The sequence below is a fragment of the Neolamprologus brichardi genome, chromosome 23, assembly GCF_056152115.1.
Source record: "Neolamprologus brichardi isolate AB-2024 chromosome 23, ASM5615211v1, whole genome shotgun sequence".
Lineage (NCBI taxonomy): Eukaryota > Metazoa > Chordata > Actinopteri > Cichliformes > Cichlidae > Neolamprologus > Neolamprologus brichardi.
The window spans coordinates 5,547,276-5,564,052 of NC_142125.1; the positions used below are offsets into that span (position 1 = coordinate 5,547,276).

Below are 16,777 nucleotides of genomic sequence, written 5' to 3' on the forward strand. Positions count from 1 at the left end.
CCAGTGACTCAGAGAGTCAAAGAGTTGCACAACACAACTTCAGTTATTCGCTGAAAATCACACAACTAAATCAACAACAAGATTCTTGTGCAAGGTACAAATACCTTAGCCACACAACATGCAACATGAAAAACGTATTTAATTCACCAGCAGCACTTTTCATGAACTGTTATAGTTTGAAACATGCTGAATTTTATTCATTCTCAAGTTTAATGATATTTATTGCACTTCAAGATATAAAGGCAGCTCATAAACACTTTGCCCTAGAACAAAAACAAAGTTCATTTAGACCCTGAAAGAGCTTCTTGGTGAGAATGAAAGTATTGAGGAATAGATTACTATAAGTAACACTTTGTTTGGTGATGTTCTAATGTGGAATGTGCAGAGGGGGGGAAGGAAATTATGTCATGCTTCCAAAAACAATTATCTTTATTTTGAAGTGCCAGTCTAGAGTAAGGTCCTTGCTTGTCATGACGACAACCTCAGTCTTCCACATTTTAAGTAAGTGTGGAAGAACGTCTGTCTGAATCACAGTTGGCAATATGGTACACTAATGAAAAACACTGAGAAGCATGGCTGAAAAGATTCTCTGTTCACTGGGTGGCATGCTTCACCCCACTGTCTCTTTTGCATGTTCCTCCACTTCATGGAGAGTTTCTGAGTTTGTATAATAAGGGCTCAGTGTCTGCTTCAGACAACAAGGACCTCACGTTGGTTTCTCTCCGAACTTGAGGAAAAGCATGAGTTCAGTGGAAAGCTATGGCCAATTACCAAGTGTTTGGGGTCTACCATAGTATTTATAGTTTTTAAATTTCTGGTTTTGGGTCAAGCATCGAAATATGTCAGCAAAAACACCCACTATGGAAGTGGAATGCCACAGATTAGCTCTATAAAAGTTCCAATTTCAACCCTCAATTTAGTGTATTCATTCATAAAATGAGAGCAAAGTCAATAAAAGCCGGTCACCAAGTTACATAAAAACAAATGATACTTGTCTTTTACCGTGGTTGGGAGAAATTAATATACCAAATTCTTCAATTAAACGTCAGACCTAATGAGTTTTCTAAATTGATGTCTGTCTCGGGTTTGTGATTTTCATAGTAATGGGGGGATTCACACTCTGATGCCATCATATGACTCTCAACTGAAGACCTAACAATATAAAGAAAAGATTATTATAGATATATCATTTTGATGTGATTGCTAGTGTAAACACTGATCAAATTATATTATTTCAACCTACTTTTTATCACTTCTGTTGGCATTACTGAATGCGTGTAGATACTCTTCTTCTGGTGGTTGAGGTGACTCTGCGATTCTGGGTCCTACCCCGTTGCTCTGAAGGATAAGCAACTACCTGGGTGGATGATCTCCTCATCTGCAGACCATCTAACTCTCTCATGTCCCTCGCCATCTGAGACAAAGTTTGAGCTGGGTTGGTCTGCAGACGCTGGAAAAGGCTTTCCCTGTTGATTTTCCTCTCTGGACAACTGAAGGTAAGTGCAACTCCAGAGTCTGACTTCATCTCTCTGGAGAAACCATCTGAGGTGCCATCGAAGCAGCGCCCAATAGCGATCTCTTTGGCCACTCTAGGGTTCTGGTCTGTGACTGTGTAGATACCATAGTTGTGTCCCAAAGGGTCAACGGGTGCTAACATGGTGAAGGCATGAGACTCGTTGTTTTGAGCCACTGGTGGATGTTTAATGAGATACTCTTGTAGGAGGTTGTTGGTGTTGATCCTGCGGCAGTTACCTTGTGGAAGGATTGATATGAGGGACCGGTCCACCTCAGCTTGGTCAAATAACATGCCACTGCATTTGAACTCTAAACATGCTGCTGAGGTATTGGACTCCCGCATATCCCGAGTGCTGCGAATGTCTCTAATTCCATAAAGCTGGCCCTTTGTCTCTCGGTGTGTTCCTCCCAGATTCCTTGACCTGACCATGACTTCTTTCTGTCCAAGAATTTTGATCTTGATGAAGCATGCTCTAAACTCTTGGGGGTTAGGCCACCAGGACAGGTAATCTCCTGTCCAGGTTGTCAAATCATTCTCCTCAAAGGGAACAACGTTGTATTCATACTTGTCCTTTTCTACTCTAAAAAACCTGAAATGATTAGCATCAACAGGGGCATTTTCACAAGCTATTAAATTCTGATATGGATATATTGGCCCATTGGTCTCATCAAAATTGTTTTGGTTAGGCTTTGCCAAATTGATTTTGAAGGCAGTTTTCTTTAATGCTGGATCATCATGGTCTGAACGCTGGTAGTCTATTTTATCTAGATAGGGCTGAGAGACTCCAATGATGTTTGGATTCATCTTTGGGGAGGAAGGAGCTGCCTCTAGTTCCTCCCCACCCAGCATTGCTGTGACATAAGCTGTGTAAGCATCAGGCTTCTGGGCATCACAGAAAGCTGGTAAACAGGCCCCATTAGGTCCTGTTATGACACTGTCAAAGCGGCCCCATGCCCTGGGATTAGAAGAATAACCAGGCTTGGGCTCCAAGTTTATCAAGCTAATCACAATACCCTCCAGCTGTTCAGTAGGTAGGAACTTGTCACTCATGTAGGCACGAACTTTGACATAGCAGCGTCTATTTTCAGGTACGTCTAAATTGAAAAGTCTGCGTTCTCTGATTTCCATGTTGCCTATGAGGAATGTGCGCTCCTCGCGCTTGCTCCTTCCATGACCACCAGTAGTTGTTGTGCTGTAAGAAAAGTCGCTCTCCTCTTCCCAGACTCCTGTGTCGGGATTTAAAGACCACAGTTTCATCTGGGGAATGTGTTCTTGCATTTTGACGTGCTGTGTGTCAAGGAGGACTTGGACAGCGCCAGCTCCAAGTACCTCCTTGTTGGAGTCATCTCTGAAGTCTACAGAGAACATGCCATAGGTCCTTAAAGGAAGCATGTCACCTTCATCATCCACAAAGTTAAGGTCGCCGGGGGCAGCTGCTGCAGTAGTGATGTTTCTTGGGTCAATGAATGTGACACTGGCTTTGACAGTTCCTTCGTAGATTTCTCCATTGTCCTTATGAAAAGAATTAGGAGGAATAACCAACTGCCCTATGGGGTCTTCATCTTTAATTTCTCCAAGGTTAATAAAATTAGTCTCTCCTGCATTGATATCAATTGGTGTTTGTTTTCTCATCACTTTCACATCGTGGTAAATAGATCCACTTTTCTTGTCAAAGATGAACACCTTGGGCGTGTCAATAAACTTTTGACTAGGATCAACAAAATTTACAACTAATCTCTGTGTGTCAGGGGTGATTCTTAATGTGAAGCCTCCTTGGTATCCAGTGGTACCCATTCTCTCTTTACCAATGTAGATGTGCCCAAAACGCAGAGGCTCATTATTGTCAGCTGTGACTACTCGACCTCGAACCAGCACAGTTGGCTGCACACACTTCTGACAACTGCACTGTATCACAGCACGGATGGGGAGGCTGTAGCTACCACAGTCAATAATTCTGCTTTCCATATTTTTAACACCACAACAGAATCCACCTCCATCTCTGCAGCCCATATCAAAATCTAAGGAACCAGCACATTTGTTGTGAGGACAGCGGCCAGCATTGTAGTACTTGGAGTCAGTCCCGGGTTGAACACAGTCTGTGGGTAGCCTGATGAGATGTGTTTCAGGGGTAGAATTGCATGCTGGTGCTCCTTTGTCTGTGAAATAGACAATAAATGACATTAAGCTTGTGTTCTTTCATCATCATGAAAGAAATATTGCCATAAATTTTAAGTTGACTGCTGTGTAATGTAACTTTGATGGTGTTTTGGAAGTAAATGCAGAGTTAATATATTAAAAACAGGCCTGTTCATGTTCTATTTGCTTTGCTGTATCTGCTCTTGAAAGTTTGTCAAATATACAATCTAGCATTAAAATAAAATTGCTGGTTTGAGGGTAATTGCATATTGATTCATAAGCATAATGTGGAACAGGTATAGTGAATAGTTAGAACTTGCTGGTGGAATATATAAAACATATTTATACCTTTATTTTTCACACGTGGATGCTCACATTATAAACACAGTAAACACAAACGCCCAAGGTCTGCATGACCTGAAAGTGCATTTAAGTGGCCAGGTTGGATTGTGAAATATGCATAAAATGGTAATTAGACTTCAAGCTTAAGAAAAAGTTTCTTCACCAACCATCCAACTGGGAGCTGGAAGGAATGACCAATTGTTCAACAACCCACTGGCTGCAGAATTATTATGCAGGATATCATGGTTGTTTGTAGTTAAGTATCCCTGTCAAGCTCACCATCTCCCACATAAGTCAATAACTGCAAACACATGAAGCAGTTTGATTTGTAGATTGCTGTATTGCTTTGCAAGTTTCCTTTGATCATGAATTATTTAACATATAACCTCCTGAACAGTTGTAAACATATTGTGTTATTCAAATTAAACTTCTGCATTATGTGCAAGGGGAAAAGAAACTATTGGGATGAAGGCATGTTTATCATCCCGCTCTGAGGTGCAGGTGTTGTTCTGCACACATAAAGTCTCTCCAGCCATAATGACTTTTGGAGTACAGGGATTTGTCTGTTGCCTAGAATTGATTGCTTTAGCACTGTTCCATGAAAAGCCTGTTTGTTAATCTGTGTCTTAACTAACAAGCACCTGGAGACTATAAGCTGTGTATGTGGGGTTCTCCCACATGGATGTGGAAAGACATACTTGTCTGAGTCTGAGAGAGAAAAGAAACATAATTTATTGACAATCTTGGGTTTCATCTCAACACTGGGTGTTCTGGAAAAATTGGGTTTGAGGTTTTACAGAGTCCAGAGCCCTCTCACACAATAAAGAATCCCTGTTTAGAAAGCTGTAGTTTCAACCAATGTAAACACAATAAAAACCTATTCCTCCAGGCTCTGCCAGATCGTAAGACTGATATTTTTCATTTTCCCATGTCGGTTTTTTTTAATGAAAGATAGTTTATTAACTGACTTTCTCCTCTCTTTCAGTTGTAAGCCACTGTGGTTTTGTTTGATTCCTCTTAATGCGTAGACATGGCTCATGGATGACTTGGTTTGAGCTCAGCACTGACATTCCTCTTTAACTGTGTATTCAATCTCTGAGGCAGCTGCTCTTTATACAGTAGAGTTGCGGTTGTTTGCTTTTTGTCAGTGGTTATACTTGAACCAGTGCAAGACGTTGACTAAATACGTCATTGTCAAATGCACTGGGGTGGTAGCCATCCCGAGCTATAATCCCTGTCTGCCGCTTTCTATCATCATAGCAAATTATTTCTTCTCAGTCTGATGAAGATTAATTACATTTTACCAGAACTATTTTTACTTAAAGAACAACCTTGAAACAGAAAAAAACACTGGTATTCAGTGCTGTAAATACACTATATAACTTTTTCCAAGGGTCACATATCTATCATTCTCTTAGCAGGACTACATACATACTACTAGTCTGCATTTCATAAACTTGGTGCGGAGGTGGTGCATAGGCAAGGGAAAAAACTTATTGGTGCCAATCCAGATCAGTATCTTCACTTACAAAAAACTAAATGGGGCATTAGCTCTGGCAGAGGAAGTGGTTTCTTTGTTTCTGCCATTCTTGTTTGGTGCTACACATACCAATTACAGTAAGGAAGGCGGGGGAGGACTTGATGCTTCCTGCAGGGCTGCTGGCTTTACAGTAATACTGTCCCGACTGCTCTGGCTTCAGATTTCGCAGTACAAGCTCCTCTTCATACTTGTATATCTTCCTGTCCAGCAGAGTCCCATTGTGATACCTTGATAAACAGACACAAAGAAGGAAACAGAGAGAGTGATTCGTTCCTCACTTTACTTTTTTACATTATTGTGGAATGTTTATTGAACTTTAATCAATTATATTTAAAATTATATCTAAAATGTTAGCAAATATGCCACCAGTTATACTTATTTTGATGATTTATGCTAACAATGACTGTGCAATGACTTTCATAGGAAGATTTATCCGATGACTTTAGCTTATAGAGCTTATGTTTTAGTTTTATAACTTAAAAACGATACATTTCATAAGTGTAGGAAGGACTGTAGCTATTTTTTGAGTGTTATTCTATGAGAGTGTGCCAACAATGATGTTCATCTCACCAGTAGTATTTGTCAGGTGTTGGTGATCCTGCTGCCTTGCAGCACAGCAGCACCCGTCCTCCCTCGTAACGCACTTTATCCTCCGGGTGCTTCACAATGTGCGGCTTTTCTGTGGAAAGCAGAAAGGAGCAAATCATCAAGACTTTACTCTGATTGTTGTGAATGGTGCCGCAGGTCATAGAGAGCTCATAAAATTCAAATATTACACTTTATTCACCCGTCGGTCTCTGAGCTTATGAAAAATGATTGTTGAGGGAATTGCCTTTTCGAAAGCAGCTCAAGTCTATTTTTATTTGGTCTCCATGCAACCAAGTCACTGCTCAGGGCTATGTAAAGTCTCACAATAGTCCAAACTGTTTATGTTGTAGAGCTGTCAATTTCCTGTTTTCAGTCGTCTGAGAATATGATTGAAGGATTCGTAGACTATGTGGAATAATAATAATGCTAGTCTTGTAATAATACCTATTTTAAGAACAATCCAAAAATATGTAATCACTTTTCTTTCATTTATCTGCACTTACCAGCTGATCTAAGAATAGCCCGGACCCAGGACATGCCTGTGGTGTTACTGGAAGTGGACACAGTGATGGGGGCAAATTTCTCCTTCCTGATGGTGATTAAAGTTGGGCTGGAAGAGCAGATTCCTGGGAGCTTAAAGTGACCCATAGCGTCTGTACGGGCACGGATGACCTTGGGATGGCTGGCTAGTGACACAAAGGCTCCTGCCACAGGGACACCAGTCACACTGTGGATATCACCATGTAGGATGTGGCCTTTGCACACGCAGTGACTGCAGTCTTCACTGGGATGTCCTTCAGTGCACACATACTGGCATTTGGCTTTTGTAAAGAAAGCGTTGAAATGTTAGCAGATACTGATCAAGACACCAAAGTAAAGAAATGCCTCACTACAGCTAAATGCAGTGTGGCTTTGCATACCTGGGCATGGAGTCTTTCCACATTTCTGGATTTCAACAGGCCGTCCCACACACTGCACTGTCGCTGAAGTCCTTACGCAAGTCCTTCTCTTAATCCTGCGACCTCCACCACAGGTCACTGAACATGACCCCCAGGGACCCCATGGACTCCATTTAGCTACAAAAAGACACAACAGAAGGGAGTTTCAGTGAATCATTCTATCAAATGGATTGTTAACTCCCCTGTGCTGCGCTATAGGATTTCTAAAGGATTTAGCTGCATTTAGAACTTTACTGAAACAGCTTCAATCAATAAGACTGCTGCTATTAACGGAAAATATCAGTTAATAATACAGAAAATATACTGTGAATAAACTGAATTTTCCATTTTATAGCTTTTATAGCTGAAGGAAAATGTCCGTAAATAGTACAGAGAGTATACTATAAATCTACAGAATTTTCCGTTTTATCATTTACAAAAAAGTCCGTCAAACTTCCGTAAAAAAACAGAAAATGTACTGGCAGAAAATTACCAGGACATTTTCCGTTTTTCTACAGAATTTTTTTTACAGTGTACTGAATGGTTTAAAAGGAATGTTTTGGGGAATTCACCAATAAAAAGGGACATTATGAATCACGTTGTTGATTAAAATAGTTTATGTGTAGTTCAAAGACCATATTCTCTACACTAGATTAGGGTCCTGTCCGAAATTTGGTGGTGATTGATTTTTGGCTGTTACCTGTACATGGTGGGGTGGTGCACTCTCTTCTCTCTGAATGGTGCCCCTGACATGCTGGCACCAACAGCAGAGGCATGGGCTGTGCGCTCACACATTTCCTCCGGCGGACTTGGACACCCACGTCATTACAAACTGTGGTTGAACAGGGGCCCCACTCACTCCACTCAGTCCAATAGCTTTGCACTAAAAACATATTACAGAGAACAGATGGACATTTTAATCTCGAAAGATGTAGCTATGCACCAATGTTTACAATGTTTAATATTTGTTTAGTTTTTGTAGTGTTTTGGCTAAATATTCATTTCTGTGAAGAAAAAGCTTCCGCAGCCCTGGGCTGCTGTAATCGGCTCTACCTGGGGGGCACTGGAAGCGAACGTGGTAGTTAGAACAAACGCGACCATGTGGCTGTTCCTTGTTGATGCACCAGAATCCCTTCTCCAGACTTGAATGAACCACTTCCCCAGTTTCTGCCGCTTCCACCCAGTCTGTAGTACGAGCCTCCATGGCTGTAGGCCGTGCACAAACTCTCTCTCTGTAATAGAAACGAATTGCCTCCAGGCGCTCATAGTCTCCATTTCCCCCAGGATGGTCAATGTTGAACCAAGATGTCCATTCAGTCACGCCTGGAGGCACATGAAGGGAAGACGTGGATAAAAACCACAAAGATAGAACATTAGAAAAATAATAATAATTGTGGTGTGGAGGTTGGAGCTAGTTTTACATGGGGGGACACTGTTAAGAATTAAGAAAGACTTGCACAGCAGGGATGGGTTACAAGCTTTCAGGGGTCTGCAACTATCATCTGAAACTGACTTCATATACTCCAGGGAGCTTTGTATTGTTGAGGATCTTTCCATGCCCCCTGGCTTGAGTCATGAGGCATTCTGTTTAGTTTTCCATCTGTGGCATGTTCTGAAACCTGAACAATTTCCTACTGAGAAACACGAGGAATTACAAATAAAAGGAACCCATTAGCCACATGTGATAGATTGTTTTCCTTTTAAAGTAAAGCACTGCTTTACTCCCAAACAATAATGTCCACCAAGAATTGATTATGTGTTACAGACAGCTGTTTCTGTATAGTTAAAAAAAAAAGTTGTTTATTGAAATGCTCCTAATTGTATTAATGTTGTGGTTTAAAGCTGTTCACATCACGGAAAGCTGACTGAGGCAAACGATCCTCCCAGCTATGCTAACAGTGAATGATTAGAAAGCAGCTTAGTCATACATCTTTTGTACAGAAAGGTCTTTTAGTGTTACACGTCTATCTGTTCTTAATAACTGCTCAAAACCTGTCATATGAGCTGCAAGATAACCTCATCCACATAAGTAATTATAGTTTAAAAAACTCCCACTCTTTGTTTTACTTCACTGATCAGAAACACAGTTTCCATAACAACAGGCTGTTAGGGAAACAAACAGAAATTATTATGGTGCACGGAGTGATTTTTATTTAGCTTTGGGTCGAGACTTGAGCCCTGTCTTTATTTGCTTCTATTATTCCATTGATAAAAGTATCTGTAATTAAGTATTTTTGTAATTAACTATTATTACTACTGTAGCCAAGGATGTCTAGACAGCATCGCTGGATGACTGAGACGAAGTTAAAAGGAGCATCTTTTTTCTATTATTTCCGAACAGATGTGTTCTTAAAAGCAATGGACACCATACGAAGACAAAACACACTGGGTCTAAAATTATGTCCGGGCCTCATGCCTTGGAGTTTAAAGTTTTCTGAGTTATGAGTCTGCAAAGGAATAAAATCTCTGAGGTAACATCTTTATTGGGCGCTAAAGGATTTACCTTGAGTCTTTAAAGGTTTAGTCACAGCCATTAGTACGGCTGCTAAATCAGCAAGTCAAATAGCAATAACGAGCGTACTGATAGTTTTATAATACTGGCTGGAATCTGCCTGCACTTTTGCTTTCAGCTGATATTTAAACTCTCGCGGTTTGAAAATGTTTGCCAAAGAATTAGCTCTCAATCTCCCGCCAGTACCTGTTGTCTGTGAGTCAGCGTACATGTTGAAGGCCACTCTCCGTCTCTTGTCTGAATGACTCTCAGTTCTCAGGGATTCTGCGTACACAAGAAAACAGCTGGTTATAGACCGAGCTTACACTTTTCGTCCTTGAGAAACTTTAAGAAGAAAGAAAAGAAATTCTAGAAGTCATGTGCTGGAGATGAGAGTGTGTTACCTTTTTGAAAATATCTATACTTGTGCTTGCTTAAATTACACTATTGATAAAATCAAGTTTTCAATGTGTGTGCGTTTTGAACAGCTGCTGAGATTTACTCCGATTTTGTATGGACACGTGCACGTTTTGCTCTTTCTTCGAGGCAAGGAGACTTTCTGCTTAAATAACAACAAACTGAAGATTTATTCCCTTTTCTTTCTCTCCGATGTAAGATTTCATCTATCCATCACTCTTCTTTTTTCCTATCTTTCCCCTTTCCATCCTCTCTGTCTTCTCTTTTATCATAGCTGCTCTTCAGCAGCGGCACTCTCTAATCCCTCTCTAATCTCCCCCAGAAATCTTTGTCATGCATCTTCTCATTCTTCAGTCCTTCTTGCCCTCCTCTGTCCTCCCTTCTCCTCTTGATCCATCAATAAGCACCCACTGTTGAGGATGTTAATGAACCTTCAGTTGAGAAAATCTGAACCTGCAGTCATCTGTGCAGAAGCTTTCTGTTCACCTCTTTCTCTTACTCAAACACATGCAGCAATTTCATGCCAATTGGTTTTATTTGAAGGACATATGACTGTAAAATATGTATTGAACACAATATATCACTAAATAAGTCTTACATCATCTTCTTTTAAGCGCGTGTGTTCATACACACAGCAGTAGATGTAAGAAGTGAGCAAATACTAACTTTTTAGAAAAAGAACAATATTAAAGCTGGCATTCGTGTAATTTTTTCCCCTTTGATTTATTAAGCATGCACCGTACATTTTCACGCATGCTTTGATGTGCAATGATTCATTTTCCTGCGGCACAATTTTTTTTATGTTTTGAAAAGCGTCAGTTGTTTGCTTGACATTTCTCCTTTCGCTAAAAAACTCTGGGAAGAAATGTGAAATGTGGCCATGCGGAAAAAATAAATGTCAGTCTGTGACCGAAACAAAAAGTGGCTTATGTCGCTTCAGTGTGCGCGTGTGTAATATGTGCAAGCGCTTAGAACTGTGGGAGAGACGCTGCTGAGTTTACGAGCAGAGACGCCCAGCACAGAGACCGGTATCGATCCCAGTCCCCGCTGGTTTTACGGCTCACTTCAAGTCTTTTGTTTCATGCCAGCACATTTCTTTTAAAGCCCTGATGGCTTTTGATAGATTTACCAAAAGAAGGATAACAGTTCAGCAGGACACACATCAACTTCTCATTTTAAGGTAACGTAGACAGTCAGCTGACCTTCATGGTTGTTGGGTTTTTTTTATGCCCTTGGCTTTAAAAACCATTGATATTTTTCCAGATCAGCTTTGTCTCTCTGATACCCTGGAATGACTTATAAACAGAAGCAAATGCTTTCATACTGATCTGGTGAGCAGATGTGGCTCGTCCTGCACATTTAGTTTAGTAAATCAGTTCAAATAGTTTTTTCACAATTTTTTTTTGTCTCCCGAGCAGGTAAAGCACAGTTTTTCTCAGTGACAATGATGTTCACAAATCATCAACACATCCCAGAAACAACATCAGAGATCTCTGTCCTGGGAACAACTAAGATACTGCGCAGGGCCTTCAAGCTCCCAGGCCTCTGCTACAGGACCCAAGCTTCAAGGATAGACCGCCCGCAGGGGCAAGAGGGGATTTTTTTTGTTTATTTTTTTATGCCTGTCTGTGTGCACAAAGAAGCCTTTTCTTTCTTTTATTAAAAATGAATTAAAACTCCTGTGGCTAATTAATAATGCTCCCCATCCTGAAGCGCACGTTATTTCCAAGAAGTTCCAAAACACTATTTCGGCTCCTGTTACATAACATTTTTCTTTCCTTTTCACACCAGAGCAAAGGGAATTCACAGCAGAACCGCAGGATTATCATTTCAAGATGTCTGATAATGATGAAAATGAAATGGCAAACAATTCGGTGGGTTATAGGGTGACTAATGGTTTTAGAAAGCAGACAGAGGAAACCCAGATTAGCTACAGAAGAAGGCAAACGTTGGGGTAGTGACCTTAGTAATGGCTGGGATGAAGTGGCTTGGCTCCCACAGCGCACTCAAAGCTTATTGTGCTTCTGAGGGACATGTTAACACATTATGAATTTTAAATGCTAGGGGATTTTATGGGGGCACTGCTTCATGCGGCTGGTATGTGAGCGAATTTACCTCATCAAGAGGCAAGTAAAGTTAGAACTTATTATTTCCTTTTTAAGCTTTAGGAAAATACACCCTAAAGGGACTGACTGGTGCACTATACCTTGTTCATGGGTTTTTTTGTGAACAGAAATGTCTTTACGCTTTGACTTTTTGCAGCTGCTGTTACACAACCCAAACGTTGTGTATGTTGCTTCTGATTTTCTGATTTAACGGCCCATTTGGCGCTTGTCAAATCACCGCTGAACAATAAACTTCTTTTATGACGTGACATGTTGTGGTTTAGCTTTGTTTAGATCGCAAGTTTAGGAAATAGATGCGGTTTGGTGGAAACGTGAGGCTGTCCCGTTAGAAACAACTACGTCAGTCATTTCAAAATGAAATGTGTTTACATTCAAGCGCCAGCAGTTTTAGCCATGCTCACTGTGACCCTCATAAACCTTGGACAAACCTTGGACAAGGTAACAAGATAGCTGTGCTGGTGCGTTCGAACAGATCTGCATCCTTTTCCACATATAGCAACACGGTAAGTTCCTGAATACCAAGCAATGTCACTTATATGTCTGAAACATAGCTACTGGATTGCTGCATTCATTGTCCTCTTTATCCACCATAGGTCTGTTGTGACAACTGCAAGTCTTATTTTAGAGAACTAGCTTTGGGTTCAATGATTTACGTCACAGTGGTTCATTCTGAAATACAGCTGGTTCGCTTACAGCCTGGCTGCACAAAGGCAAATCTACTATTAATAAGCCCTGGTGCCTTTGTGAAAGACAGCCTTGCTCTCCTTCACTTTCTGAGTGAGAAATTTCTACCTTAGCCAAAATCTAATAAAAAAGCTGCTGAAGAGTGGAACTGTGGAGAAAAATGGAGGACCTTATGAAGTTGCACCCAATGCGATTTCACTCATATTAGGGAGGTATGGTTGTGCCAGATGCAGGCTGGCAGACAGATGAGGCTTAAGCAAAAGGTCTGGATCCTGTTTATTTATAATATTCCAGATCCCTACAAGAAGGAGAAGATGTGAAAACACCAGCTTGCTTCCTCGTGTTACATAACCTACTAGACAAAGCAAAGCTCGCTCGAAGAATGGGGTTATGCTTTATTTGTTGATGTCGCTCGTGCTCGGGCTCAGGAGTGTGTGTGTGACAGCAGCTGCCGCAGGAGTCCTCTGTTAAAAACAGAGGCATTCCATCCATGAACTGTGTATGCATTGTGTGTGGGGGCCTGTGTATGTGATGATCCGTTTGCCATGTCATCTGGAAGTTGTTTATGCGTTTGGCTAGCTCCTTAGCTGAGGTGTGTGTGGTTTCAGAAAAGTCTGCTCTTTCTCTCAGTGCCTATCTCTCTCTCTTTACCCCAAAGTTTCTTCTTCTTCTTCTTCCCAAACGCCTCTCAAAACTTATAAACATCTGTAGCTCCTTAAAATCGGCAGTTTTGTCCGTGACATTAACTAATGGTGGAAACCAACCACATGATTTTAAGGATTTACAAAAGTATAACAGATGATTTGTGTATTTAAAGGAAGATATTTGTGGAACACCGCATTGTTTCCTCGATACTATTAAAAAAACGTTTGTCGGTGTTGAATTTCTCAAGAAAAAAATATCTGGAGGTTGAACTTCTCCACCTGTGCACAGGTACTGAGCCAGAAGCTGAAACTGTAAAGCAGCTGATTACTCCTGCGACAAATAATTTCTTGGCATCTCTTCTTGTGTCTGTACACATGAGTAGAAAAGAAAAGCACTGAAAGACGTGGTTGTGGCTTGCAGCGTGTCACTAATGGGAGTTTGCGCCTTTTCGTTTGATCCTATGTAATCTCTGTGTCAGTCATTAAAGTCAGCTGGCCAGACAGCTCTGTGCTTTATAGCAGACAGTGGTCAGCATCTGGAGAACTACCCCTCCATCTGACTAACAGCCCTCCAGCTACTCACCAACTATTTTGGCTTTGCCTGAAAATTATGCAGAGAAGAGAAGAGACGAGGAGAGAAGAGAAGAGAAGAGAAAAGAAGAGGAGAGAAGAGGAGAGGAGAGACAAGAAGAGAAAGATTTACACCCAAAGGTGGTAATACCACTGTTTTCCCCTCTAAGTTGGGCATTCAGCAGCAGCTGCCAACTTTAAATAGAAAAACAGCTTGTAAACCTCTAAGCTCTAAGGTGTGCGGAGAGGGTGACTGAGAAACAAGGCGAGGAGAGAATGTTTGATGGAGTAGGACAGGGAGAAGTAGGTGGAGGAGGGAGTGTGATTGAGGGAGAGATAGAAGCGAGAAAGTATTTGTGGGGAAATACCTGAGGGAGACAGATTAGAAACAAAAGGCGAGCAGATGAAGACGAGCAGACAGATGGAGACACACAGTTGTTACTTTAGCAGTGGATTGAATGCAGTTATGAGGGCTGAACTGGTCATCAAAAGTGAAAAGGAAAGAGTGAAATGCTGGCCAGTGTGACGGTGGAAAAAAAAGAGGGCAGTAAAGTCATTTTACCTGTTCTCCTATTCCTCTTTTTTATTCCATTTTGTCATTAAGCCGAGCACAAACCAAGCAGGTGGAAAAGCGGGCCACTGGGTTTGTGATTATTGCACCTTGTTTCCAAGGTGACTGCGTTTATATCTTTAGGGACTGCTCCCAATGTTAGAGGGTGAAATAAGGACAAAAATGCACCACCTTACTGCAAGATGTGGATGTACTGCTAAAAGGAGCGTGGCATGAGGCGTTCAACTTTTACGATCCTTTTTAAGGTTGGAGTGTTCTGTTCAGTCAGAGTCAGCATGAATCACCATTTATACATACACTGTCACTGGTCTCTAATCGTTTGATATATGCTCATCAGTGAATGGCACAAAGACATTTACAGTTCAGAGGCTTCAGAGCCCAACAAGACATGGAGACTATTAAGGTGTATTCACACTCGTTTGCTTTTATGAACTGCCAGCTCCTTCAGTTTGGAAAAAAGAGAGAAAAACCTAATGTGAAGCAGCTGTAAGGCGAACAGAAAGTGACAGCTCTGGAAAAAGTGCTGCTGCTGCTGTCATTCAGGAAGAATGGCAAACTTTCAGTGGACGATAAGAGTGAAGTTTGCTGGGAAGAACTTCTAATCTCATCTGGAAGAAACTGTGTTGTGCTAATGTCTGCAGATAACCAACACTTAACCAGCATTAAAAACCGGGAGCTACGTTAGAAAAATAGTGCAAAAAAAAGCTGTAATTTCAAACTGGATCTTGGTCAAGTAATCAAAGCTGGACACAATTTACATAAAGCAGGCCTTCCATTTGCTGATAGTGGCAGCTACTGCGCTAGGGTTTTCATAATCACGAAATTGTTGTTGTTTTGTGATTAAACGACACTGCAGGGACAGTTTTCACGACCTCTTCTCCTTAACATCCCACTCCATCTCCATCCATTTCCTTTGTGTTATTAAAAGTGCTGGAGAAACATGCTTATGGCTTTAGAGTCGAGATTTCAACATAAAGAGGTAATAAGGCAGTCTTATCGCACGTTTCCATCGCTTCAAAGGATGTTACTTTGACTTAGTTTAACATTGCCAGAGACTTAATATACCCATAAAAAGTATTTCTACTTTCCTAAACCTAACCTCAAACCACATCTTCTTTCTCAACATTTTTGTGATTTACAATACGGACTTTATGACTTCACATCCCCAGAAGGAAGTAGGCTGACTTTAAACACAGATTAATGTCCCAACAACGTAAGTAATCCAAGTACACAGACACTAATCATGCACTACTCTTATCATATGAGCTCATCTTCAGACATTTGTCTAAATTCTTTCAAAATCCCGCTCTGACATCCTTAGGGACATGCCGTCAACTTGGGAAACTCTACGGTTACTGTCAGTTGTGCGGCACATGTGTTAATACTCATAAACTGGCCCTCTTTCTTGTGTGATTATGACAAGAGAACTGAAAATTGCTCAAGGTTCATTTTCAACATTTGCAGTTTCACGAGCATCATTTCGTTGGCAAATCTGTAGTTACAACAATTTCTTGGGATTGTGTCATTCTGACATGATAATAATATATTATCATCAATCTTCACCTACCTTGGCTCAGAGCCACCGAGGCCAGGAAAGACAGCAGCAGCGCCACTTTATTTAATCCCAACATTGTGCTGGCGATTCTCTACAGCATCGATACGAACTAATTCAGCGTAGCTACTTCAGGTCCTCAGGTGTGATTGAGGCTGCTGTTTGGACAGACTCTGCTCCTTCGTGTGAGTTGAGTTGCTGAGCTGGAGACAGGAGCTCAGCCGTTTTTAAAAGAAGGGGCATCGGGACTGCACACCAATCCAGCCCCTCTCTCCTCACCATTGGCCAGTGAAATGCAACATCTGGGTCCCCCGTATCATGGTCCAAAAAAAGGTAAGGGTATGGTGGGGGAAGAGAGGGGAAGGAGCACACACACACACAGGGAAAGAGAAGGCAAATGTGTCCATGTGCCTGTGGTTACTGAAAGTAAGAGGGTGCTTTTCCTGTTCTTCTTAGCTTTTATTCACTATTTGTGGCTTATTTAAAGCATCACTTGCATTTGTTTAACTCAAGAGTTACATTGATTTGTAACCCCCCCTCCACCCTATCGCACCAGCGAATATATATTTAGCAACACAACAGGTGTGTGGCTTCACGTGCGTGTTTCCATCTTTAAATCTCTATTCTAGTTTCTACGTGTGTCTTGTCAAGCAAAGAATTTT

At 41.2% G+C, this 16,777-nt stretch overlaps 1 protein-coding gene across 1 annotated transcript; it reads right to left on the reverse strand.

Annotated features, from left to right (window-relative positions):
* Nucleotides 1–170: 170 nt before the first annotated feature.
* On the reverse strand, nucleotides 171–16,284 carry cilp2 (cartilage intermediate layer protein 2). Its single transcript, XM_006800390.3, has 10 exons — nucleotides 16,131–16,284; nucleotides 9,759–9,836; nucleotides 8,114–8,383; nucleotides 7,761–7,943; nucleotides 7,043–7,198; nucleotides 6,626–6,943; nucleotides 6,105–6,213; nucleotides 5,604–5,761; nucleotides 1,244–3,672; nucleotides 171–1,152 (listed from the first exon to the last, which is right to left on the reverse strand). The coding sequence occupies exons 1-9, from the start codon at nucleotides 16,192–16,194 to the stop codon at nucleotides 1,265–1,267; spliced, it is 3,744 nt and encodes a 1,247-aa protein (XP_006800453.2). The 5' UTR covers nucleotides 16,195–16,284; the 3' UTR covers nucleotides 171–1,152; nucleotides 1,244–1,264.
* Nucleotides 16,285–16,777: the final 493 nt, after the last annotated feature.

Bases quoted from the DNA above. Each gene is read 5' to 3' on its own strand.
- cilp2 (XM_006800390.3), bottom strand. From the start codon at position 16,194: ATGTTGGGATTAAATAAAGTGGCGCTGCTGCTGTCTTTCCTGGCCTCG. The intron at 7,199-7,760 runs GTAACAGCCAAA...GTCTTTTTGTAG, and splicing joins CACCACCCCACCATGTACAG to CTAAATGGAGTCCATGGGGT. The intron at 6,214-6,625 runs GTAAGTGCAGAT...TGCTTTCCACAG, and splicing joins GGCTATTCTTAGATCAGCTG to AAAAGCCGCACATTGTGAAG.